At 40.2% G+C, this 24,860-nt stretch overlaps 1 protein-coding gene across 2 annotated transcripts in view; it reads right to left on the reverse strand.

Annotated features, from left to right (window-relative positions):
• SERPINB7 (serpin family B member 7) overlaps positions 1–24,860 on the reverse strand; it is a 71,380-nt gene that overhangs the window by 1,937 nt on the left and 44,583 nt on the right. For both annotated transcript variants that reach the window (XM_073897962.1, XM_025886801.2), the window contains exons 2-7: positions 21,289–21,474; positions 14,976–15,026; positions 14,299–14,415; positions 7,427–7,544; positions 3,597–3,739; positions 1,825–1,971 (exon numbers count right to left, since the gene is read on the reverse strand). In XM_073897962.1, the coding sequence (XP_073754063.1) occupies positions 1,825–1,971; positions 3,597–3,739; positions 7,427–7,544; positions 14,299–14,415; positions 14,976–15,026; positions 21,289–21,474 (762 nt within the window). The remainder of the gene's footprint in view (positions 1–1,824; positions 1,972–3,596; positions 3,740–7,426; positions 7,545–14,298; positions 14,416–14,975; positions 15,027–21,288; positions 21,475–24,860) is intronic.

Consider the following 24,860-nt stretch of genomic DNA (forward strand, 5'->3'; position numbering starts at 1 on the left):
CACAGCTATCCTTATCAAGGACCTAAATTTGTATAATCAAATTTTGTCTAATTTAAATTTTATGTGTGTAAATTATCCAGTTTATGGTTAATCTATAATAACTTCTCATTCTGAATTAGAATCTTTTCCTCATTTAACTCACTATAAAGCCAACTTCCCCATTATTTAGTTTCGTAGGATTATGTAGGTCTGTAGGATAAAGTAGGAATATACATTTATACTCATCTGATCCAAACATTATTAGGAAAATCTATTACAGAAAAGAAAAACTTAGACAATATGTATAAGAACAAATCTATCTTTGGGGCGCCTGGGTGGCTCAGTCGTTAAGCGTCTGCCTCCGGCTCAGGTCGTGATCCCAGGGTTCTGGGATCGAGCCCCACATCGGGCTCCCTGCTCTGCAGGAAGCCTGCTTCTCCCTCTCTCACTCCCCCTACTTGTATTCCCTCTCTCACTGTCTCTCTCTCTCTGTCAAATAAATAAATAAAAATCTTTAAAAAAAAAAAAAGAAGATCAAATCTATCTTTTGAGTTATCTGCTGTTTATTTTATATGGGCTACTTTTCTCTGTTATTGTACATTATTTGAAGTTAAAATAATTGATGTATGCTAAAATCTAATTGTGATAAAGATTATCAAGTGAATTATTCATTTAATATGAGTACCAATATTTTATATTGTCACTTTAGGTTTAACAATAGCAACTTCATGACATTCTTCTTGCTGTTCATGTCAAAAAAGGTAATTAAAATGAAACTAAATGAAAATCATTATAATGATTCTGTGATTTTGTGCATCTAGAAATTATATTTCCAAAGTTCTAAAATCATGTTTCTAAATCATAGAAAAAGGATGGAGAGAAGTAATGCCTCTAGGTAGGAGGAGCATTTCTTTATATTCTTTCTACCTTCCAGTTATTTCATAAGCAACAGTCATTATTTTACTAACCAAAACACAAAAAAATATTTTAAACTTTAGTTGTAACATTTTAGGGCAGCTGATATATGTGTACACACACACATATTTGTACATATGTATGTATCTTTCAGACAAATCGATCAAATGACCCTCCTTTCCCTGTGCCACGTGACTGCTGTATGGATCAAAAGAGATAACATAAATGCAGCTTAGAGTACATGGCCTGGAACATAGTAGGTGCTCAATGGATGGTGTCTATTATTCCATTTACAGAGAGGGACCTGACATCCAGGCTTCTGGGATTTCAGGTCACAGGCTCAGGAGGCCACATTCACAAGCCTGAAAGATCAGGATCTGAGATACAGTGATGCTCCCTGGCTTTGCAGGGCTACCATTCTTTGCCCTTGCACTGTGTGGTCCATTGCCCCAGCCACACTAGTCACAGGGCAGTCCCTAACCTCTGCTTTTCCCAGAGACACAGCAGCTCAGAATGAGACCATACATTTCAATGTGCAAAGGCCCGGGACTCCAGACCCCACAGTATCATTCCTGCCTGAAAATACTTAGTCTGTCCAAATTCCAATAATACATGAAAGACTGTTTTCACGGCCAAGTGCAAAGACCTAAATTCGTGCCATATCCCCTCCGAGGTTGAGGTTTGAGAGGGTTCCAATTTCATAGCTATTCAACTAAAATTATATTAAACTGAAGTAAATCAATCTCAGTAACTATAACGGTGTCTGGCACAGAGTAGGTACTACTTAAATATTTGTCAAATAAATGAATAAGGGGGTAAATCTCTAATTCTTATAACCTGAAATCATAAAGCTGATGCATAAAAACACAATCCATACTATCCTAAAAATCTTCTAATTCCCCTATAGTGAAAGCAGCAGTAGCAACTTACTTGGGACAGGTCATTTTCAGGCAGCATAATGAACATGCTTATGCCACCATGATACTTGAGCTCAAGAACCTGCATGGACGGGTCTCTAATGACAGAAAAATTGAACTTCCGTTCTTGATGCATCATGGCGACTGCTTTCCCGGGACACTGAAAGTCAAGTCACAAAAAAATTTTTATTAGCCCACCTTATTTCACTTTATAAGAATAGTGCTTCAGTTTTTGTCCAGTTGATCCTGTAGATTTTTCCTGACTTGCTGCCAAGAGTGGTTGCAGTGGTCCAGAGCTTAGGGATACAAGCACAGACTTTGAGATTAACTGCCTGAGTTTAAAACTTCCAGCTGTGCAACTTTGGGCAATTTACTTTACTTCTCTGTGCCTCCATTCCTTCATCAATATAATGGAGGTAAAACTATTCTCTACTGCATAGGACTGCTGTAAAGATTATGTGCGTTAACATACCTAGCACTTGGTACATTGCTTTGCACTTAGCATTTTATCTGAAAATGTCTATATAGTAACAAATAATTATTAAATAGCATTATAACTAAAAATGAATGCTATAGATTTTTTATTTTTATAATACCTCATTCTTAAATTGTGTGATTTTGATAGTACTGGTCTGTATTTTACTTCTGATGATAGAAAAAAATCTATAGTATTCATAGCAATATTTATCATTCATTCAGTGACCTTTGATTTCTACCAGCTCTCAGCACTCCTATGTCTAAAACTTCTGATGTGGAAAAATGCAGAAAGAACATTTCAATAAATAAAACTAAGTTTAAAAGTTTAACCTGAGTTTCTCTGTCTCAACACAAAAGGCTGAGTGATTGAAAGAAACTTTAGAAGTCAATTACTGGAATCGCCTCGTTTGTGAGGATGGGAAGGTCTACGGTGGTTGAGCTAACTTGCCTAAGACAATGCAGATTGGCAATGAAGCAAGGCAAGAGCCCCAACACAGCACTGCTGACTCCAAAGCCTTTGATGTTTCTACTATCCTCTAAGATTATTGTATACAAATTGGTAAAACACACACACACAAGAGTATGTTTTACAAAAGTTGGTTAAGACTGACACTTGGGAATGCATAACTTGACTAAACATAATTTCTTCCTTTGTAAAAGGAAACACATCCTTGCTTTAACTCAGGAAAAATCACTGATATTAAATTACTGGAACTATACACCCCACAGTTAGAATCACAAAAAATGAAAAGCATACTTTTGTCGTATTTTCTTCTTATAGGCATCCAACTAGAATATCTTAAAATGAATTCATAAATGAATTCATTTAATTAATTAAAGGCATTTAATTTGCCTTTCTCAAATTTGAATATATTCTAAGAAATATCAATTTATGGGACACCTCCAGTAGTGTACCATAACCTGCATTATCAGGAAAATAGGTTGTTTTATAAACAATTCCCCATATGGTGTTGGTAAGCAATAGAAGAAATAAGTAAAGAAATGATGAATCCATCATTTGTCTATGTAAATTCCATAATTTCTGCGAAGGAATCCTATGACAAAAAAAAAAAAACACTTCTTTTGTAAGATTTTATTATGCACTTGATTGAGAGAGCACAGAGGGAGAGTAAGAGGGAGAAGCAGACTCCCCGCTGAGCAGAGAGCCTGATGTGGGGTTCAATCCCAGGACCCTGACCCTGAGATCATGACCTGAGCCAAAGGCAGATGCTTACCCGACTGAGCCACCCAGACCCCCTGGCAAAAAAAAAAAAAAAAAAAAAAAACTTCTTAAGAAGATTTCCATACCTTGGGAGATTTGAAATGGCAATTTACAGTTTCATTCTTGTTGAAGGCCAACTCCCACTTGCCTTTGAAGTACACAGCATTCACCAGCACCATCACAGCTGAAGAGCTTACGCTACCTGCTTGAAGGATGCTCTTGATTTTGCCTTTTGAAAAATAAATGGAGAAAAAACGTGAAATTTTAATGTAATTTTTTATTTTTATTTTTTTAGAGTTATTTATTTACTTGAGAGAGGGAGAGAGAGCAGGGGGAGGGGCAGAGGCAGAGGCAGAGAGAATCTCAAGCAGAGTCTCCACTGAACATGGACCCCCGTTGTGGGCTCCATCTCACCACCCTGAGATCACAATCTGAGCCAAAATCAAGAGGCGGACGCTTAACCAACTGAGCCACCCAGGTGCCCTGTTAATGTAATTTTTAAAAAGACAAGGTGAACATGATATTTTTCCTTATGACATAATTGTAATACAATGATATTAGTAATAACCCATGAGCAATTGCTCCGTCCGGTACTCTCTGAACACTTTATGTGCAATATTTGGTTTAATCCTCACAAAATCTCTGTGAGGCAGGCACTTTCTTGTTGAGGAAGCTGGAACACAGAGAGATGAAGTAATCTGTACAACATCACACAACAAGAAAGTTAGGGCACCAGGATTCTGACCCGGAAAGACAATTCCCAAGCCCCTTCTTGCTGGTAAGCACCAAAATACCTCTCCTGCTTCAACGAGGCCACAGCACTCCAAATGGAATTTAACTCCATTCTGTTGGGCTAATTACATCCTTCCTTCCACATGAACAAGATTTTTGCTGGATGTCAACCCTATTCTCGAGATTTGAATCACAACCATGCAAGAACAGTCCATGCCATCACTGGGCTCACGGTCCAGCACCGGGGAGCAGCTGTACACACTGGTACCACAGCCACGTGCTGAGTGTGCTGTGGAAGCACAGATGAGGGGCACCATCTCTGGCTTGGCCCTCTGCTTGAGCTGATGGCAAGGTGGGAGGTGGAGAGAAACTGCATATAGCAGAGGCTGTTTATCCAAACACATGGAAGCTTGGACGAGCACAGTGTATTCGGGGAAACCCTAACTCATTCTGATGTGGAGGGAAAGTAGGGTTGGAAAGGTTAGAAGCAGGGGCCGAAAATGAAGAGCCTTGAAAGTCTGTTAATAATTTTGGGTTATCCTGAAGGCAATGGAAAATGATTGTTCAGGATTCATTGGAAGATAAGAAAGGACATGGCCATGATGGGTCAGATGTACCTTTTAAAAGTCCTTTTAAAAGGACTTGGTAGTGTGTGGAGGATGGGGAAGGGGTGATAAGACCTGGGTGGGTTTGTTGGAATGTTGGCAGTATTTTGAGGTGTTCCCCCCAAATGAGCATTGAGAACAAATGCTTATCAAAATAAGAATAATTTTAAGATATATTTGCATGAAGAAAGAAGGAAGAGAAATAAGTAATTGGTCCAGATGGAAAAAGGTATTAGCAATCTGATACCCTTACAAACTACACACTAAATAGAATTCCATTCAGTTATTAGGAAAAGCAATTGCATAGTTCCCCTTGGTTTGGGATTAGTACATTTGAAACATGTGGTGGCTAACGGTCAAAATAACCCTCTACTGAAGTAATGATGATGGTCAAAATAACCCTCTACTGAGGTAATGATGAATGAACAAACAAAAAGAAAACTGAGACACTGTATTCTTATTCCCAGGACTAGCTGTAGTATGTTGAATGTTTGCAAGTCACATGTTTCATACTTTTGAGACAGAACCAGACTCAGCAAATACAGGTATATTGTTCGGAGTATAAATCCAGGTCAGGCCTTAAGTAAAGAAATGACTAGGTTTGGAAGCAACTGATCAACAAAAGAGCAATGAATACATTTCCTTATTTGTTTTGAACTCAGCCAGAACATCTGCTGGAATTCGGTTTTAGCTATGTGAAAAACACTTAACAATAAAGCAATGCACTTTTTCTGGAAGGTACCACTTTTGCCACATACATTATTTTGCTAAATGAAGAGGGTTTTAAATGAAAGACAAAGAATCCATCTTTTAGAAGAAGCAATGATATAAAATATATTTCCCACATAGTAATTTATGAAATGGTCATAATGAAATCAATATTTGTTTCATAGGATTATTTCCCAATCCAATGAGATAATGTAATAGGTAAGATTTCTGAAAAGTATAAAGCATTCAAATTATTAAGATTACTCAGAACCACATTGTAGACCAATACTAAAGCAATTTTTCTTTCTTTTTTTATTTAATAATTTATTTGATGTAACCAATATATCCCAAGTATTATCATTCTGCCATATAATAAATATAAAATCTATTAAGGATATGCTTACATTCTTTATTTCATACTTGGTCTATGGAATTAAATGGTCATGAAAATTGCAAAGTAGTCTGTAAATACGTGGGAGATAGAATGTGAAGAAAAAAAAATATAGACACAGATGCGAACGTAGGCTCCGAACATAACTAGGTCAATTTATTCTTTGTGCATAAAGCCGAGGACTAGAATAGAAAATGGGAAAAGGAAGCAGTGATTTGTTGAGGTGCTAGGATTGTGAGGAATTTTTGCTCCCCATTTTTTAATGTGATTAAAAATCATAACATCAAATTTACCATCTTAACAGGTTATTGTATTAACTATACATGCCTTGTTGTATATCACGTCTTCAGAACTTATTTCGTCTCACAAAACTGAAACTCTAAATGCATTGAACAACTCCCCTTCACACACAAACCCCCAACCTCTAGTAACCACCATTTGTTTTTCTTTTAATTGAAGTATAATTAACATACAGTGTTATATTAAGTCTCAGGTGTACAATATAATAATCCAACAATTCTGTACATTACTTGGTGCTCATCAAGGTCAGTGTACTCTTCATCCCCGTCACCTCTTTCACCCATCCTGCAACCCACCTCCCCTCTGGTAACCACCTGTTTGTTCTCTGTATTTAAAAGTTGGATTTTTGTGGGCACCTGGGTGGCTCAGATAGTTAAGCATCGGCCTTTGGCTCAGGTCATGATCCCAGCATCCTGGGATCGAGCCCCACGTCGGGCTCCTTGCTCGACGGGGAGCCTGCTTCTCCCTCTGCCTGCCGCTCCCCCTGCTTGTGCTCTCTCTCTCTCTCTGACAAATAAATAAAATCTTTTAAAAAAAAAGTTGGTTTTTTGCTTGCCTCTTTTTTTCTTTGTTTTGTTTCTTAAATTCCACACATGAATGAAATAATATGTCTTTCTCTGACTTATTTCACTTAGCATTATACCCTCTAGGTCCATCCACATTGTTGCAAATGGTAAGATCTCATCTCTTTTATGGCTGAGTAATATTCCTATCTGTCTGTCTATCTATCTATCTATCTAGGTATAGAGATATATATCACATCTTCTTTATCCATTAATCTACTGAGGGACATATGGGTTGCTTCCACAGCAACTTGGAACCGACTTGTTGCTTGGCCACAGCAAATAATGGTGTAATAACCACAGGCGTACATATATATTTTCAAATTAGTGTTTTTTCATTTCCTTTGGATAAATACCCAGAGGTGGCATTACTGGATCATATTGATAATTCTGTTTTTTATTTTTTGAAGAACCTCCATTATCTTTCTCACAGTGGCTGCACCAATTTGCCTTACCACCAACAGTGCATGAGAAATATTCAATAGCAGCATCATTACTTTGGATTAGGGGGAAATTTTCCTGGCATGTCTTACAAAAGATGTCTAGCTTTAAGGCTGACCATTCTCAGTATTCATATATCACTGACAAATCTTGTAGAAAAATAGGGCTGCACTCACCATGTGTTTCATTTTCAATCCATTTATTAACTTTATATCTGGTATCTTCTATATCATTTGTGAAGTCAACTCGTTCCACTTTGGCATGGTATAATTTTTCAACACACTCAATATAGTTCTATAAAGATAAATAATTACAGTTCTATAAGTAATACACAGTTCTTATAGTCACAAGTCACCATCAACTAAGCATATAACAATTCTGGTTTTGAACTTGTCTCTTCATTTTCGCCATCTTACTCATCATTTTCGCCATCTTACTCAAGGACTCATTCCTCACTCAAAGATGAGGAAATATGGCTAGAAATATGAAATATGGCTGGATGGGTTGCTGGAGAACCCGAAACTGAATTTGCACAGCAAGCACACTATCTGAACCTAAGTTTATCTGAAGTGGATTAGGGGAGGCTAACAGGGATTACAGCTAAAGCCCACTCCCTTGGCTTTACCACTGCTTTCTCACCATAAGTACTTCAACAGTGTCCTCGCTCATCTCCCTTGCTTGTGTCACCCCATTCCTACTGAAAGCATTAAGAAGGCTTCCAGGCTACTTCTTGTACTTAAGATAAAGCTCAAGCCCCTGGACCTGGCCTGCATTTGAAAGAAAAAAAAGAAAGAAGTCAAGTTGAAGAGGATGAGCAGAAAAGGTGAGCCCTCCAACTAGTAGTACCCTCAGAGGAGTAAGAGGATCTTTGCACACTCAGGAGACCAGCAGGAATTTGTGATGACTGAAGCATGTAGTGAAAGGGGGAAATAGAGAACATGAGCCAGGACAGAGGAAAAGCATGAGTGCCTTGTTTCCCTTGACAAGGAGCTTTCATTTTATTTTAGGGAGAGTTATTAAAAGGATTTAAAAAGGGAAGTAATATAATTAAATGTGCATTTCATAAAGGGGACTCTGAAATCAGCATAGAAAAGAAAACTGACTGGAGATAGAGGGACTTATTAAAATGTCCTTATAGTTTATCCTGAGGGATATAAAGAAGTCCTGAACTGAGGCACTGGAAGTTTCCAGGGCCATGGGGAGGACAAAACCAACTTTAGAGATACACGAAGAAGGTAGAACTAGCTCTTTCTTACCCCTAGCCTTCCACTTCCTTCTTGAACAAGTCAGACTCAAAGCCATTACGAGGGGCAAATCTAGGTAGGTATACATCTCAGTGTGGGGAGGACCAGTGTGGCAGAGCTGGATGGCAGAGCCCCATCCCGGTGAGGAGCAATTCAACACAAAGTATTAGTGGCCAAAGGAGACAAAGAACACATTGCCTTGTCAGGGAAGCCCAGCTCTGGAATTCAAGTGTAGGCAGAATCCAGAGGCATCCCTGAGGAGGGGTGGCCTCATGCAGATGTTAGATCCTAAACAGTGTGAGGTAGACATCCCTGTAGGGGTCAAAGCCCAAAAAAGTGAGAGGAACATCTCTGTGGTGGGCAGACCACCATGGGATGTGGGGGACTAAGTGGAGGGAAGAGGTATATTCATGGAGAGGCAGCCTAGCATGGAGGGGCAGAGTCTCTCATGGGATGAAGAAGGTGTTTTCCCACTTGGAGGGGCAACAGCATCAGTGATGGGAAATGGGTTACATAGAGGGAGACTGGTCAAACAAGTAAATATGTAAGAGTAATGGCAGCCAGGTTTCTCACTGTTGGAGAAGGGAGTTAAATAAACACAGAAAGAGAGAAAACAAAACAAAAGAAATGAACCCTGTGGTGTTTGATGGAAATTGTAGATATCAGTATGAACTCGTGGGTTTCACTAGATTTAGGTAAAAAGATGAACATTGATTTAATATATGCATGTATTCTCCTAAAAAGGAACTAAGGCTCCTGGAGAAATGGCTGATTCTAGGGCTGAGGCAGGAAAAGAAGATGCGACTGGAACATCTCATGGTGCCAGAAAGAAAGTGCTCAAATGAGGGGGGCATGTCAAACAAACCCAGACGCCAATAGAAGGGATAATTTGAGCATGAAAATAATATGATGGATTACAACCCTTTGGCGAAAACAGGACAGCATATTGTTATAAATAAACAGTATTATCATAAATAAACAAATATGTTTTCATCAAGAATGAGATAGTTACACAGCCTGAAAGCAGCTCCTCACAAAATACTTAACAACAAAGGGAAGAAGAGTAACTTCAAAACAGAGAAACCCAGCAGACATCCCTGTAATCACGTGACCAAAGATGGCAGGATGAGCAATGGGATAAATCAGAATCCTGCTAGCGTGCCACAGCGATAACACAACGAAAAAAAAACACCTGGATGTTTCCCTCAAATCTGGAGCAAGTGTTAGCTAATGCTATGGTGATAATCCTTGCATAATATATAAGTGTATCAAATCGACATGTTGTACACCCTAAACTTATATTACATATTCATCATATTTCAGTAAAGCTGGGAGAAAACAGGACTCTAATCATGAAGACACATCAAACAAACCCACACTGAAGGGCGTTCTAAAATATAACTGGCCTAAAACTGGACACTGTGAATAATTATCAAAGTGTCAAGATCATGAAAATCAAGACAGGCTATGAAATGTTCCAAATTTAAGGAGACTAAAAGTGAGTCAACAACAGAATATAATGCATGATTCTGAACTAAGTCCTTTGCTATGAGGGATGATGTTGGGCTGACTGGTGAAACTCAAAAGGATCTGAAGATGAGCTGAAGTAATGCACACTGTTAACTTCCTGATCTTGATGGTTGTATCGTGACTATGTAGAAGAATGTCATTGTTTATAGGAATTACATGGAAGTATCCAAAAATGATAAAGCATCTCAAATGGTTCAGGGGAAAAGTGTTCTCTCTACAATACTTGGAACTTCTATGTGAGTTTGCAATTATTTCAAAATAACTTTTCTTTGAAAGTAGAAGGAAAATCTATTAGGTCTTCTTCACTGATGGACTGTGAAGCTCCAGGAAAGGGAGATGTCAAAGTTGATCAAAACACCTGGTAGGTCATTCACCGAAAGAGAACCCAGGGGAAAGAGAATGTGTGAGGACAGGAGAGATGGTGTGCTGAAGAACCTGTCGATGCCCACCCGGGGACTGGCAGTCAGTAGGCAGGCGGAGAGATGAGCACGGCACCGAGGGCGAGGAATGACTCATCACACAACCACAGAGAGCTGTGGAGGTACGGAGGACAACATCAAGGAACTATAAACTTTCTAAGTAGATCATCTCTCCTTGGGTGAGACAGTAGGCTCAAAGTGGAAGAGGCCAGAGGGCGGAACGCTGAAGAACACCAGTATTTCAGAGATGAGTGGAGGAATAAAGATAAACAAAGGAAACTGAAATGAAGGAGAAGGTAGAAAATCAGGAGAACTCAATGCCATAGAAACCATGAGAGGAGAAAGTTTCAGGGAGCCCCAGTAGTGTTGAATACTAAAGAGGCAGGTAAGACCCAAACTGCAAAGTGCCCATAGCTTGGCGTCCCCTGGAAGCCATTAGTCACCTTGGTAGGAGCAGCTTCAGGAGAGCGTGGAAGGTGGAAGCTAGTTTGCAATAGATGGAGCAGTGAGAGAGGGTGAAAAAGTGGATCCTGCCTATACATATCACTCTCTGAAGAAGCTTGATTTTTCAAGTTTAGACTGTCAGAGTGAGAAACACAGAAGCGGGAAGAGACTCATGGGGTAACTTTTAAAAAAAAGGAGAGAAAAATTTAGATGGTATGTATCTGGAGCACGTTTATATGCGATGAAGAAGAAGACAGCAGAATGATAGAAGTTCAGGAAAAACAGTGACGGAGACATCACCAAGAAACTGGGGGCAGGGGAGGGGGTGGGGTGGCAAGAAGAAAAGGAGGAATTATCCATTAAACAAAGTGGTGCCTCTGAAACTGAAGGGAAAAGGGAAAGGGAGCCGGGAGTAAGTCAGGGTATGGATCCGCCCCAGTGGTCTCTATTTTCTTTGTCAAGTAGAAGACAAGTGGACATGGGAATTTATTGCTTAAGTAAGAAAAGGCATTATTCTGAAGCAGATGTGCTCTTACCTATAGAAGAGAAGCTGGAACATAAGACAACTCAAGTCCAGTTTTTTTCTCTATATACAATTCGGTCTATGAACTTATATAATGTATTCATCTTTAAGAGACACACTGTTGCTTTGTCACTTGAAAATTCTTCCATTAATTTTAAGAAGATCAAATGGTCTATCCAGAACTAAAATATTCATCTTGTGTATATGTATTTCCATTTCAGTATTAAAGTAAGTTCTTATTTAAAAAAAGAAGAAGTTTGAAAGTTGAAAGCACTTGTGCCAAGTATGGAAATTCTATTTTTGAGGTGAACAGGACAAATGGGTGTAAAATTTAGGACTAAGTTCCAGCGTTTGGTCTTGGCAGGATGGAGAGCAGTAGGTGTGCAAGCGGGCCCTTCCCCTGGCCAGCCACCCCAGGAGCTGAGAGCAGCAGTTCTGAGGAGCACAGGGTGTCACCCTGAGTCTATCCCAGATGACCCAGACATCCGCCCACCCACCCCACCCAAAGGCAGAGGCTAACGCCCTGTTACTGTCAGGATTCTGATGACCAAGGGAAGCAGGATGTGCACTGAAGAAAACCCAGAGACATTCCCACTAAATCCCATGGCTTCCGGTCCTCACCTGGGCTCCCACGGCACTGGGCCCTTCTCCTGCTCTAGGACCAACTAGACAAATCTAAGGCAGCAGAGACCTAGAACTCCTGGCACAGACCTAGTTGAAACTGATGGTGGCAATAAGGGGTTGCTGGGAAATTGAGAGAAGCAGAAGAGCTTTCAGTAACTGGTGTGAGGAATGAGAGAAATTACTGTGAGCACCCAGCTGACTGCTGGACAGCATGGAGGACACCTAGTGGGGCTGGGAGCCCGTGGTGTGGTGGTGGAGACCACACACGCTGAGGCTTGGCACAAGCGTCGCCTAGTGGCCGAAGCACAGCTGCCGAGGGAAGTCATGGGACTGATCTGGGTGGGGTTTTGCTGGGGGAAAGGGAGAGCTGATAAGCTGAGAGATGATGGAAAGATGGAAAAATTGCATAACTCGATGCAGTTGAAGAACAGGTAGAGTGGGGCTGAAATAATGAAAGAACGAGAAGCACCAGAATGATGCAGCCATTGACGGGGCAAGTCCAGTCATACATTTCAGGAGTGGAACAGTTCTGGGCGTTGATGAGTTTCAGGGTGTGGCTTGGGCATTGTTACCGTACTGGTATAGGGAGAGAGGGTCAGGAGACTGTAAGGAGGGAACCTGAGCTCACAGCTGGCTGTCACAGGGACACTGAAGTCACCCTAAATGGTGGCAGAGCTTGGGGCAATATGGACTGACATTCACAGAGGTCTGACCAATACAGATTGAGCACAGATTCGGGAGGTGGGTGGAGAAGGTATCAGAGATGGCGGCTGGGTCTTCCATATACTTTTTGTAAAGACAATTTATACATTATTATCTTCGTCAATTCAAATAGACTCATCCATATTCAAATATGAGTAAAAAACTGTTACACAACAAAATGTAGAAAATTTGGAGATGATCTATCTTTGTACTGATCTGACAACTGAAAGTCGACAACAGTTACACTTTTAATCAAAAGTAGTTTTTAGAATAACTAACTGTGTTTGTAAATGTTTGGGAGGAAAAAAATAGCAGTGTCTATTTTCCATGTTGGTGATCAGATCTCACCTCTCCTGTGCTGGATGCATACACTGAGTGCCAGATAAAGGAACATGGAAATGTGCTATAAATAGTAACATGATAGACACATCAACTTCCGGGTTAAAAGGGTTAGCAGTCCCTCAGGGAGTCCGCAGTATGTGTGGGAAAACAGACACAAAATGTGGAGTTGAACATACAAGGTGGGCCCTGGGAAGCCTGTGTAGGATTCTTTTGGAAAGGTTAAAAAAACAAAGTGGCCTAATGCTTCATACTTGGCAGGCTGCCAAAGGGCTTAGGCGCAGTGTCAGAAGGGGCAAAGAATCTGTGTGGGTGACAGACAGAGGAGACAATAATGGTTGGGTGGAACACAGACAGCTGACAAAGATGCAAGTGGAGATTAGCCCAGAGATGTCACGGAAGCAAAGCTTTATGGTTGTCTGACAAGTGGAGAATTACAAGGGAGAACAAACATGCCCAGAAAATCATGGCCACTGCACCAACCAGCATCCGGTTGTCATAGCGACAGTGGGCTCTAAAGCATGGGTTGAGCCCAGGAGCACAGAGGGTGTAGTCTGGGTCTCACTGGTCTTTGGGTGAGCAGGAAGCCATGGTGAATGAACTGATACCACAGACAGTGCACAGGAACATGAAAACTTTGCCTGCTGACCTCGAGGGAACCAGTCTCCCGCCTTCTGTTCAGCCTGAGCTGTCCCTCTGCCAGTGGCTGGCCGTATCTGCCTATGTCCCCTACAAGGCGCTCTTCCGTAAGTGACCTCACTGCAAAATTACTGTTGGCAGGAGAGATGAAAGGGCATGGCTTGGAACAGAGGAGATGAACTCAGCCCTGGGGATCCACAACGATCCCAGGAGACACAAAGCTCAGGGGAAAAGTGGGGAGACTTTTTCCTCTGCTGCCCACGGACAACCCTAAATGAGCCGTCTTCTCCTCCTGCCCCATTACAGCCCCGCACCTCTGCCAGAGGACATGGCCTCCTCTGCTTTGGGGCCTCTCAGTCTGGGGACCCCGAATGCGGGGATCACTCAGCTCAAGTAAAGCTGTACTCTAGAAACAGGGAGATGAAATTCTGGAGACATCTGGCAACACAATTAGCAGCTATAAGAAAAACGAATCACCATTGTATCGCTCTGTAGAAAAGACACAAGCCTTTTTGCAAATGATGGATTGAACAAGACTAGGGTCCAGAGTGGAAATAACCAGTGACAGGGGAGGCCACACTTACCTTATGAAGGTCAAATACTTTTTCTGCAAAAAGACCATTGGCAATGTGGAGTTCGTAATCCCTATGCGATGTGTTTATATCAGAGAGAACTCTTTTCAGTTGAGACTGAAGTCCTGGCTGTTATTAAAAAGATTTATAAAAATGTATTACAGGACCCCAAATATATCTGCAGTCTTATTTACACATGAAATAAAACATGTATATTATACATGAAAGAACTGGAAAATAATGATGCTAGTAAAAGCAGCAATGTCCCCTCTATTTACAATTTCTCATAATAGTATATGTGATCAAAGTTAATTACAAATTTTACTAAAATAATTAACCTTAGAATAAAATTATTAACAGCAGATAATGAATATGCCTCACGTGTATACTAAATAATTCATTTTACCAATATAAGTTGGCTGTGAATATCAAAGGATAAAAGTAAAACATTTAGTTCCAAACTATCTTGCCAAAATCTGGCCAACGCACAAGTAAAATATTGGTACATTAATAATTAACAAAGAAATTATCAAAAATTGTCCTGGAGATGCCACAAGATGGAAATCTGAGTGAGCCATATTCCTTTGCTTTGAAAGGACAGTAAGCATAATTAAATACAATGGTGCGATAGTAATCTCTCTACATTTAGTCTCACACTCCCTTTCCCTAAAAGAACGTGTTGTCTTTACCTGAGCCTGAGAAGAGTTTCCCCATCCTGAGGCTGGGTTGAAGTGAAGTATCTGCAAACAGGGAGCAAGGAAATCAGTTAGCAGGTACTGCTCGACAGGAAGGGACCCCACAAAATAAAGGAAGGAAGAGACTTCATTGTCAGTGGTTGTGTTTGTGTGTGTGTTTGGTAGCTCACAGGGCAGCCGTGACAGGTGCAGCCCCGCTACTGACTTGGTTAGAACACAGATTATTCATTGGGGAAAGCACCACAAGCTGGCAGAGTGAGTAAATGAGAAATCTTATTTACCCACATGGAGGGCAAGATTAAGGCTAATTATGTAGGTACCAAGACATAAAAGAGAGACGTAGTTACTGAATATCTAGGAAATCCTAAATGTGAAGCTAAACTGGGGCTTGAGAGATGTGATTTAAGATCCTGCGATTATTTGAAACAAACAAAAAAAGATCCTACGATTATTTGAAATTAAGTAGTTTTAGGCTTTTCCTTTTCCAGTGTGGCTCTCATAATCCCATTATTCTAATAATTGCTATTCTGCCCAAGCTTTAATTTTCTCTTGCACTTTATCCGAATTCCCCCAGGCCCTTAAGTCCATGGGATCTGAAATGCAAAATAGCTACTCTACTAGGAAGTAATAAATTAGGATACTACGCATATGATAATCATTTATGCAGCTGTCTGGAGCAAAATGAATGTGCACTGTCAGAGACAAGCAAGATGTTCTGTAGAAAGATGTAGGTTTTCTTTAAGGGGTCTTTCTTTAAGGGGTGCCTGGGTGGCTTGGATGGTTAAGCGTCTGCCTTCGACTTGGGTTGTGATCCCAGGGTCCTGGGATGGAGACCCAGGTCAGACTCCCTGCTCAGCATGGAGTCTGCTTCTCCCACTCCCTCTGCAGGCCGTTCCCCCTGCTTGTGCACTCTCTGTCTTTCTCTCAAATGAATAAATAAAATCTTTAAAAAAAGGGGGGTCATTTAGCTATATTTGAACCATATCCCTGGTGGGAGGTAGAAGTGGGGAGAAAGGGTAAGGGCCCCCTCTGACACTGGGTAAAGAAATTATGGATGGGAATCTAATTAAGTCAATATTGTTATCAGTGTGTCTGTGGGGACTTTCAACTTCAAGACTTCAGACCCCTAATTAATAGCACCATCGTATTGGCTAGGAGGAAATGGAAGAGCTCAGTAAGCTATATGAAAACGTATAAAGGCTATGAGTGTCATTATTAGTCTTAATAGGTCACAGAGAATTGGAACCTACCTCAATTTCTACATCCTCTTAATCTGAAATAATAATTAACATGAGAGTAAGAGATAAGGCAAAGGCAACAAGGCAAACTTGATATACAAATTAGTAGTCAATTTAAAATACTGGTGGGGTCTTTACAGGCATCAAGACAACATGCTTGGCACCCTGGATGTCATCCTGCACCCCGAGTTCGAGGCCACCGTGGAGCATGAAAAATATCAGGCTCCTTTCTCATTTTGCCTTGGCATTGGATAGACTGGTATTTGGCAATATATGGAGGTACCAGAAACATAAAATATCACGGTACAATGTCAGGACTCAAAAATGCTAATGTCCTTTCTGAACTAACTCTTGTGGAACTGAGGCAATATTATAAAAAGTATACGAATCCCCAGAAGTCATTCTTGTTAACTTTTTGAAAAAAGCTTTAGCAAGCATAAACATTTAACATCATTCTTTGATCATTTCTAATTTTACTCCATTGTGATAATAATCTGGTTGTCTCTTCTGACATTCCTAATTGGCTTTTAGTAAACTGGACTGGTAAATATTGAGGTGATGCATATATATTTTTATATTTTCAAAAATTCTAAGATACTACACATTCAACAATAAAACTACCATGACTAAAGATGAATAATGATACTAGTAAATATTCAAATGTAATAGGTATTAAATAAAATATCAAAGGGCATATTTATCACAATCCAAAATGCCGGCAGTCCTGTGTTCTCATATCCCCTGACTGACCCTATGTAGGAAAATCAGAATTTCTTTTTATTGCTCACAACTTGTAACATAGTCAGATAATGGCAAACAAGGAAAATCATGGGTCGACACAATGTAAGAAATTTTAGGATCTTTGGATTGAAGGTAAAAAAAAAAAATTATGAATCATTGCATCCCAATGGCCTTCTACCTGTGTATTCATGCCAAATTATAAAACTATTATGTTTTCTCACAACGTGGTAGAATAAGTAACATATTACAATGATTATTTTTTGAAATGTTTTTGGTAAAAAACCCAATTGTTTTAGAAAATTCAAATTTATATAACTTTTAAATAACACTGTAATATAAAGACATGATTTAAGATAAAAATTTATTCATACTTTATTTCAATGAAATGCTATGTGAGAGAAAACAGAAGAGTAGGTAGCTCAAAGAAAAGAAAAATACATTTTAAAAACCACTGTGTTAGTGTGAGCAGAGGTATTTCTGTCTGTTGCCAAACTCCTGTTTACCAGAAGGATCACCAAATCATTTTCCATAAGCTGTAAAACAAAATCCAGGAGGTCACTAATTTAGAAGGGGGTGAAAAAAAAGGTTTCTGGATCTTTGTTTTGCTTGGTTTTGTTTTATATACAAGGGCCTGAAGCTGATTTTTAAGATGTGGAGTTGGGAGAGGTAGTTTGAATAAGAATTTTGAACACTTCCTTGTGGATATCTGTTTCTGGCCAGGAAGATGTGGATATGCGTTCCTTGAAATACACATTACATCTCCCAACTGGGAGACCCTGCCAATACACGAGAGGTGATGCTCCGCTCGGTGTGGGAAGCAGCCCTCCTCTCTCCCTGGCTGCCGTGATGGGCCCCGAAGCTCTCTGCAGCAGAGCCACTGGACAATCCTGCAGTGACACCCTCCCTTGAAGGGCAAGGGGGCTTCGACTGCACTATATACCAGTATCCAGGAATGAACATTGAAGGATGAATCGATGTCTTCTTAATTAAGAGAGTTATTAAGTACTGGATTTGGAAAAAAAAAAAAATCTGTTTTTATCGAACAGGATGGAATGAAAGCCTAAACTCAGTATTGCCTATTTAGCCCCCTGAAATAACACAGCCCTATTCAGACAATCCCTGGGCAACAGGAAGGTCAAAGGAGAAAAAGTAAGCAACTCAGGGCTGAGCTATGATTCCTTTATTTATTTTTTTTTGAGATTTTATTTATTTATTTGAGAGAGCAAGAGAGCACATGAGGGGGGGAGGGTCAGAGGGAGAAGCAGGCTCCCCGCTGAGCAGAGAGCCCAGTGTGGGACTCAATCCCGGGACTCCAGGATCATGACCTGAGCCGAAGACAGTCGCTTAACCAACTGAGCCACCCAGGCGCCCACTATGATTCCTTTAAAACAAAAGAGGAGCAACCCGCGCCCCCTTTACCAAATACCACTTTTGCCTGGGGCCTTTGTAGCAAGCAGTGTTCCTGCCCTAGCTCTAGCACCTTACCATTTTGATAAAGACCTTATTTTCTTTTTACCCAGCTTATTACTTGAAATGATAATATAGCCTATGTTTGGTGTCTCAAGGCTGTGACACATTGTCCAAGTGTTTCAGTCTTAAAAAATAAATAAGGTTTAGTTTTTCCTCCAAAAATAAAAAAAATTAAAATTAAAACTACTATATTAAAATAAGAAAGTACAGTAATATTAGAGCTAAATGAAAAAATATGAACCTAAACACAGGACCTTATAAATAAATATGTTCTTCTGCTCCTTCACTCAAATGGCAAGCAGCTGATATGTCACTTTAATTCTACTGAACCTCACGCATGCCGATTCTGGATTTCAATGCTATTACCTAGTAAAGGAACCAGGGTTTCACAGAGAGTGGGTGACCTGACCTGCCTTGAGCCAAGAAAATTCAGGACAGGCCCAGAACATCGTGTTGTCAGTTAGCAAAGATTTAGAGTCATCTGAAAGGATTGTTTAAAAATGACAAGTTTAAAGAGACTTCTACTGGCCCAACTGTGACCATGTGAACATCAAAAACAAGAACGACCACTGGTCCATGGCAATGCTTGAGAGAGACAGAATGATGCCATAAATTACAACTAAATTGATTGAGGCTTGATTTCTCTAAGATATACATATGTGACCCAGAGTGTCAAGTGCTGGGTATTGCAAGGAGAAACTAACTGGGACAGAGTTTGAGGACTGGAGGGGTAAGGCTAACAATTAATTCCCAAGAAGGTTTACTGCAGATGACTAAATATTTGTACAGATGAATTATATGAATGTTTCTGTGTCTACAGTTGCATTTTTTCCCCTCTTGTCTGTTTCTTATAGGTTATAATAGCAAGAGGCATAAAAAGTAACTCAGCAAAGGCACTGATTCCAGCGGTGACAGACGAAGAGCAGACCCCAGTAAGATAGGCTCTTTGAATCCACTGTGACCCACCTCCCCTGAGTTGTTGACCAGGGTCTACCAGGCTGCCGGGAGGGCAAGGAGACCTCAGGAAATTAATCAGGCAATAGCCCAGGAATGTTCCTAACCTGAAATCATACAATAACGAATAACTGTGTCTTCTGTTGTGTTAAAGGTGTGGGGTTTTGTCATAGGTGTGGAGCCTACACATCTTTGTCTATCATATGCAACAGAAACAACTTTTAAGCTATTTGTTAAGCGGATACCACCAAATCAACCCCCATAGTTTATACGTGAGGATACTGAGGCCCACATGGATGAGCTAACTTTCCCAAATCAGAATTTGGATTTGATTTCCTAACTCCCAGACCAGTGTTCTGTTTCCATGACACCACGTTGCTTTACTTGGTTCTAAAACATTATGTACTTATACTAATGAATGAATACATTTTTATTAGTTGCTAAGCTTTTCCCCCCGAAAGTCTTTATATTTGTTTATCAAAATACTAACTTTAAAACAACTATGGCTTTGCAATAATGTACTTCGGGCTGCATTTCAGTTTGGTGGCTTTAAGGCAAATAGTTCTCAACTGTGGGTTGATTCTGCTTCCTGGGGGATATCTGGCAACATCTGCAGACATTTTTGATTGTCATGACTGGACAGAGGTACAGTAATGGAATCTAGTGGGGAAAAGCCAGGGATGCTGCTAAACCTTCTACAATGCACAGAAAATCCCCCCCTCAACAAAGAACTGTCTGGCTCAAAATGTCAGTAGGGCCAAGATTTAGAAACCCTGATTTAGAAGATCACCCTGAGTTTTATTCATAGCGCTGCCACTTACTAGCTAAGATGGCATGGGAACACACAAGATCAGGGTGAGTGCCTGCTCGGTGCTATAGCGAGCGGCCAGTGAGATACGCATAGAGCTTACCCCAGAGCTGGACGCTGATGAAGTTCTCAGCAGTTAGTTGCTAGTTGCTCTCAACTCATTAAAAGTGCCCAATACACTGTGGTTGTGAATCACTCCAGCTCTTGGGAAAATGGCATTCTGAGACTCTGTGGTTATTCCCTAGCAACAAATTATTCACTGAGCTATCCAGAGTGAGAAATGAATTGTCCTAGCTTAAATTATCAGCACAATCAACAAGTGCTTAGTTGTGAAGGGTTACAACGCAGACAATCTTCCGCCAGCTCTCATTTATGAATAAAATTATGGGGGGATCCAGGGGGCAGAAAGGGCTGACAAAGACCTCCACAGGCAGCCTGGACCTGGGATCTCATCTGCTACTGAGCTACTACAGTTCCGTGGCTGTGTCACTTCCCCGCACAGCCTGGTTCAGGGTAGTACACAAGGGTGAGTTAAAAAGTGCTTTCTACATGTGCTGGTGACAATATGATAACCATTCAGGTAGGCTGCTATTATCTGGAATGTACTATTATGTCATTGGTGCCATGTCACTTGTGTTTAAAGTGGGACTTCATTTGGTATCTTGCTCTTCTTCTTTCTCATCTACTTCTACTCAGGCAGTGGTTCCCAAGCTTTAGTGCGCACCTGGAGAGTTTATTAAACCATAGACTGCTGGGTTCCATCCCCATAGGTTTCTGATTAGGTCTTAGGTGCGGCCCAAGCATTTGCATTTCGAACAAGTTCTCCAGGTGATGCTGATGCTGCTGGTCTAGGAAACGCATTTTGAGAACCACTGTACTAAGGAAAAGAATCAAAGGGGCAGTTCTGAGAATATTCCTTCTCTCATCCCAAAAACAAGTGCTACAATCAGTGTGTCTCCTTCATACCCAGAGAGGGACTCACTGAGATGTTTTCATTTACATGGGACCATTGCAGTAGAATATGCTCTTGTAGGAAACAATTTGCCCTAACTGATTAATTGCAGAAACCATGGGTGGTGGCACAACTGAGACTGACCTTATCAATCTGAGACACAGAGTCACCTCGTGCACCCAAACGGACCAGGGCCAGGGCAGTGAAGATGCTCAGAGAAGAAAAGAACACATTTTCACTCCCTTGATTATTATCCAACTCTCTGAACAGATTGAAGCAAAACTCTGCATTTGCTGCAGCAAGGGAGGCCATTGTGGAATGGAGTGCCGCCTAGAGGACAAAGAGAAATGGAATGAGTTCCAAGTATGTTTTCGGCGCATATAATGGTTTTTATATCATCTATTTTTGTATTTAAACTTCATTTCTTCAGCCTTGGATGTAACCACCAAATAACTTAGAACAAAAAAAAATTTCCTTTGGTCCTGTATCCTTGTTACCAACAGTCTAAAACTCTCTCTTCTGCCAACAACATCATGATACACTCACTTTCTTTAACACTGATTCTCTTCAGTGCAATGTTTCTGTGTTTCTGCCTATGCTCTCACACCATATTCCCACTTCTCCTTGATGTGGCATTTCTATCATCAGTGCCCTCTGAGATTTCTGTTTTCAACTCCTAAGCAGACACATTCCTGGGGTCTACCATCCTTCAAATCACCCCAGCTTTCTAAGCTGAAATAGAGCAAAAGTGCTCTTTGCAGTAAAACAAATACTACAACATTAGACGGTCTATTAAATGGGGCTATAGTCCTTGCTTTCTCAATCTGTAGTTTTAAAAAATGTTAACATTTGGAGATTTAACACATCGTCTCCTTACTCCTTCTCTCTAGAATAGCCACCCTACATGTGCTTAGAGTAATCATACATCCTCTTTTCAAGACTGTCCTAATTTTAAATATTATGCATCCTTGATCCTGTATTTATTATTTTCATACAACTTCCTAATTTTTTTGGACTGGAAAGTGTGATTAACTATATTATGTAGCACAAACATTAACTATATTATGTAGCACAAACATGCACAAACATGACTTTCCAACACAGAGGTCTCTTACTGGGGAACTTGAGGTATAACAGCAAATTTAGAATCCAGGACGAAAATGCGATTGTCTTCAAATTCTTGATAATGTTGTTTCTGAAATATAGAGGGTGCCACCAGCATGGAATTCTTTAGGAATCTGCTTTGGTATTTCTTTGCAGAATTTTTCCAGGATACTAAACTGATCCCAATACCACAGTTGGGGTTGTCACAGACTAAAGGAATTCACTTGGATCCTCCAAATTATTCTCCTTGAATATTCTGTGACATTATGCCTAATGTGTGGCAGGTTCCAATACTCATGGACCCTTAAGGGACCCAGCCCTAACCCCAACCTTGTTGCTAAAAGTTGCTGACTTGGGTCAAGTCTTTAATTTCTCTAACCTTCTGAACTACATCTTATTCAGTGAGATGATCAATTTGCAGGACAGAAAACCACGTGTCCTTCCACCCTTAGAGCTGTAAAAGAACCACACAATATCGAAGCATTTGGGGAGGGGGTGAGGGCATGGTATGGAAAAGGAAGAAGGTCAACAGCAGGGAGATATGTGTGGTTTGAAAAAATAATATTCTAAAATTGCCATGGTGTTGATTTTGTTGAAGTCACAAACTTAATGCCTTTCAAAGTTACAAATGACATTAAAGCAAGTTTTCAATTTTTATTCTATCAAATGGAAGTTTGAGTTTAAAAAAAATAAGCAACAATCTAGTATAATGCCTGATTCCTTGTAAACAGTCAAATGAATTGAAGCTGCCCTATATCCATTATTCTTCATTAAATGGTAATAAATTTGTTCTTTCTAGAAGACCACAAATTGGACATTTCCAGAGTATTCCTAAGGAAACTGTATTCTGCACTTTGGAATTCTAGCCCCTGAGAACATCACTGAGGCACAGGGCCATAAATAATGCTGTTTTGCAAGGTCAAATTCAGCTACTTTCAATTCATTACAGGTCCCACTCCTCAGTTATGCCCCCAGAAATACAGGGTGAAAACTTCATTCACACTCCAAACACTCTTCACTCCAAGAAAGAACATCTAACGTTTTTTTAATGGTTTTCCAGAAAATTTAATGATTTCATATCAAATCCATGGAAACTAAGGGGATGCCCAGTGGCCGCTGTGATCAGAAGGAGAAACCCCTTCAGGTAAAGGCAAGAAGAAACCAGAAGGAGAGGGCACAGGATGAGAGATGCAGGGCAGCTTTATGTGAGTGGTATTGTCAGGGACGAAGGCCCCCGAACTTTCCAGGGGCTCAAAGTCACATTCCACATTGGAGAAATAAGTATTGCTGCCAAAAAATGAAAAAAGTGACAAAACTGAAATTAGTGAATATATAAGTAAATTGAAACATATACTTAAATTGGAACTCAAATTGAAACATATTGATTTTTATATTAAATTTTGTACTCGTAAGAAGTTCCTTAATTCTAGAGAGAAATTGTATGCTAGATTCTGTCTCTTCAGTTTCCAAGACTTCATACTGAAAAGCACAGTAAATGAAATTAATCACTCTTAGGAAAGTAACCTTAAAAGCAAAATTACAGTAATTATTTCCAAATACTTACCAGTGAAAATTATACTTAATAGAGGATTGTGGATTTATTTTAATATATTCTATATAATTTATTTGATATATTTGATATAATATATTCAATATAATTTGAATCTTTAAGACCTCCAAAATTTAAAAATGACCCTATTTGAGGACCTGCCTGTGTGGGCCAGTGGAGTCTGGAAGCTACTTGGTTAGTATCATATCCCAAAGTACAAAATTTCAATGCACTTTTCTTTGGTCAAGCCCCAATTCTTCTTGATGCTTTACAAAAGTATGTCCTACTGGGGCACCTGGGTGGCACAGTGGGTTAAACCTCGTACTCTTGGTTTCAACTCAGGTAGTGATCTCAGGGTCGTGGGATTGAGCCCTGCATGGGACTCTATGCTCAGCACGGAGTCGGCTTAGGACTCTCTTTCCCTCTGCCTCTGCCCCTCACATCCCACGGAATCTATCTCAAATAAATAAATAAAATTTTAATTTTTTTTTACTTTAAAGATTTTATTTATTTATTTGAGAGAAAGAGAGAGAGCGCACAAGCCTGAGAGCAGCCCAGGGAGAAGCAGGCTCCCCACTGAGCAGAGCTTGATTCCAGGACCCTGGGATCATGACCTAAGCCGAAGGCAGATGCTTAACCGACTGAGGCTCCCAGGCGCCCCAATCTTTAGAAAAAATTTTTAAGTAAAAAAGTATATCTTGCTAAAAACTAATGATGTATGGTGATTAACATAACAATAAAAAATTTTTCTAAACATTTTATTGTTGTTAATCACCATACATTACATCATTAGTTCTTGATGTAGCGTTCCATGATTCATTGTTTGTGCATAACACCCAGTGCTCCACGCAGAACGTGCCCTCCTTAATACCCATCACCAGGCTAACCCATCCCCCCACCCTCCTCCCCTCTAGAACCCTCAGTTTGTTTTTCAGAGTCAATCATCTCTCCTGGTGCGTCTCCCCCTCCGACTTACTCCCCTTCATTCTTCCCCTACTGCTATCTTCTCTTGTTTTTCTTAACATAGATTCCAGTCTTTGTGTCAGAGGGACCGATTTGTGAA

The sequence above is a fragment of the Callorhinus ursinus genome, unplaced genomic scaffold, assembly GCF_003265705.2.
Source record: "Callorhinus ursinus isolate GAN/ISIS: 27379988/994484 unplaced genomic scaffold, GSC_fseal_2.0 scaffold11, whole genome shotgun sequence".
Classification (NCBI taxonomy): Eukaryota; Metazoa; Chordata; class Mammalia; order Carnivora; family Otariidae; genus Callorhinus; species Callorhinus ursinus.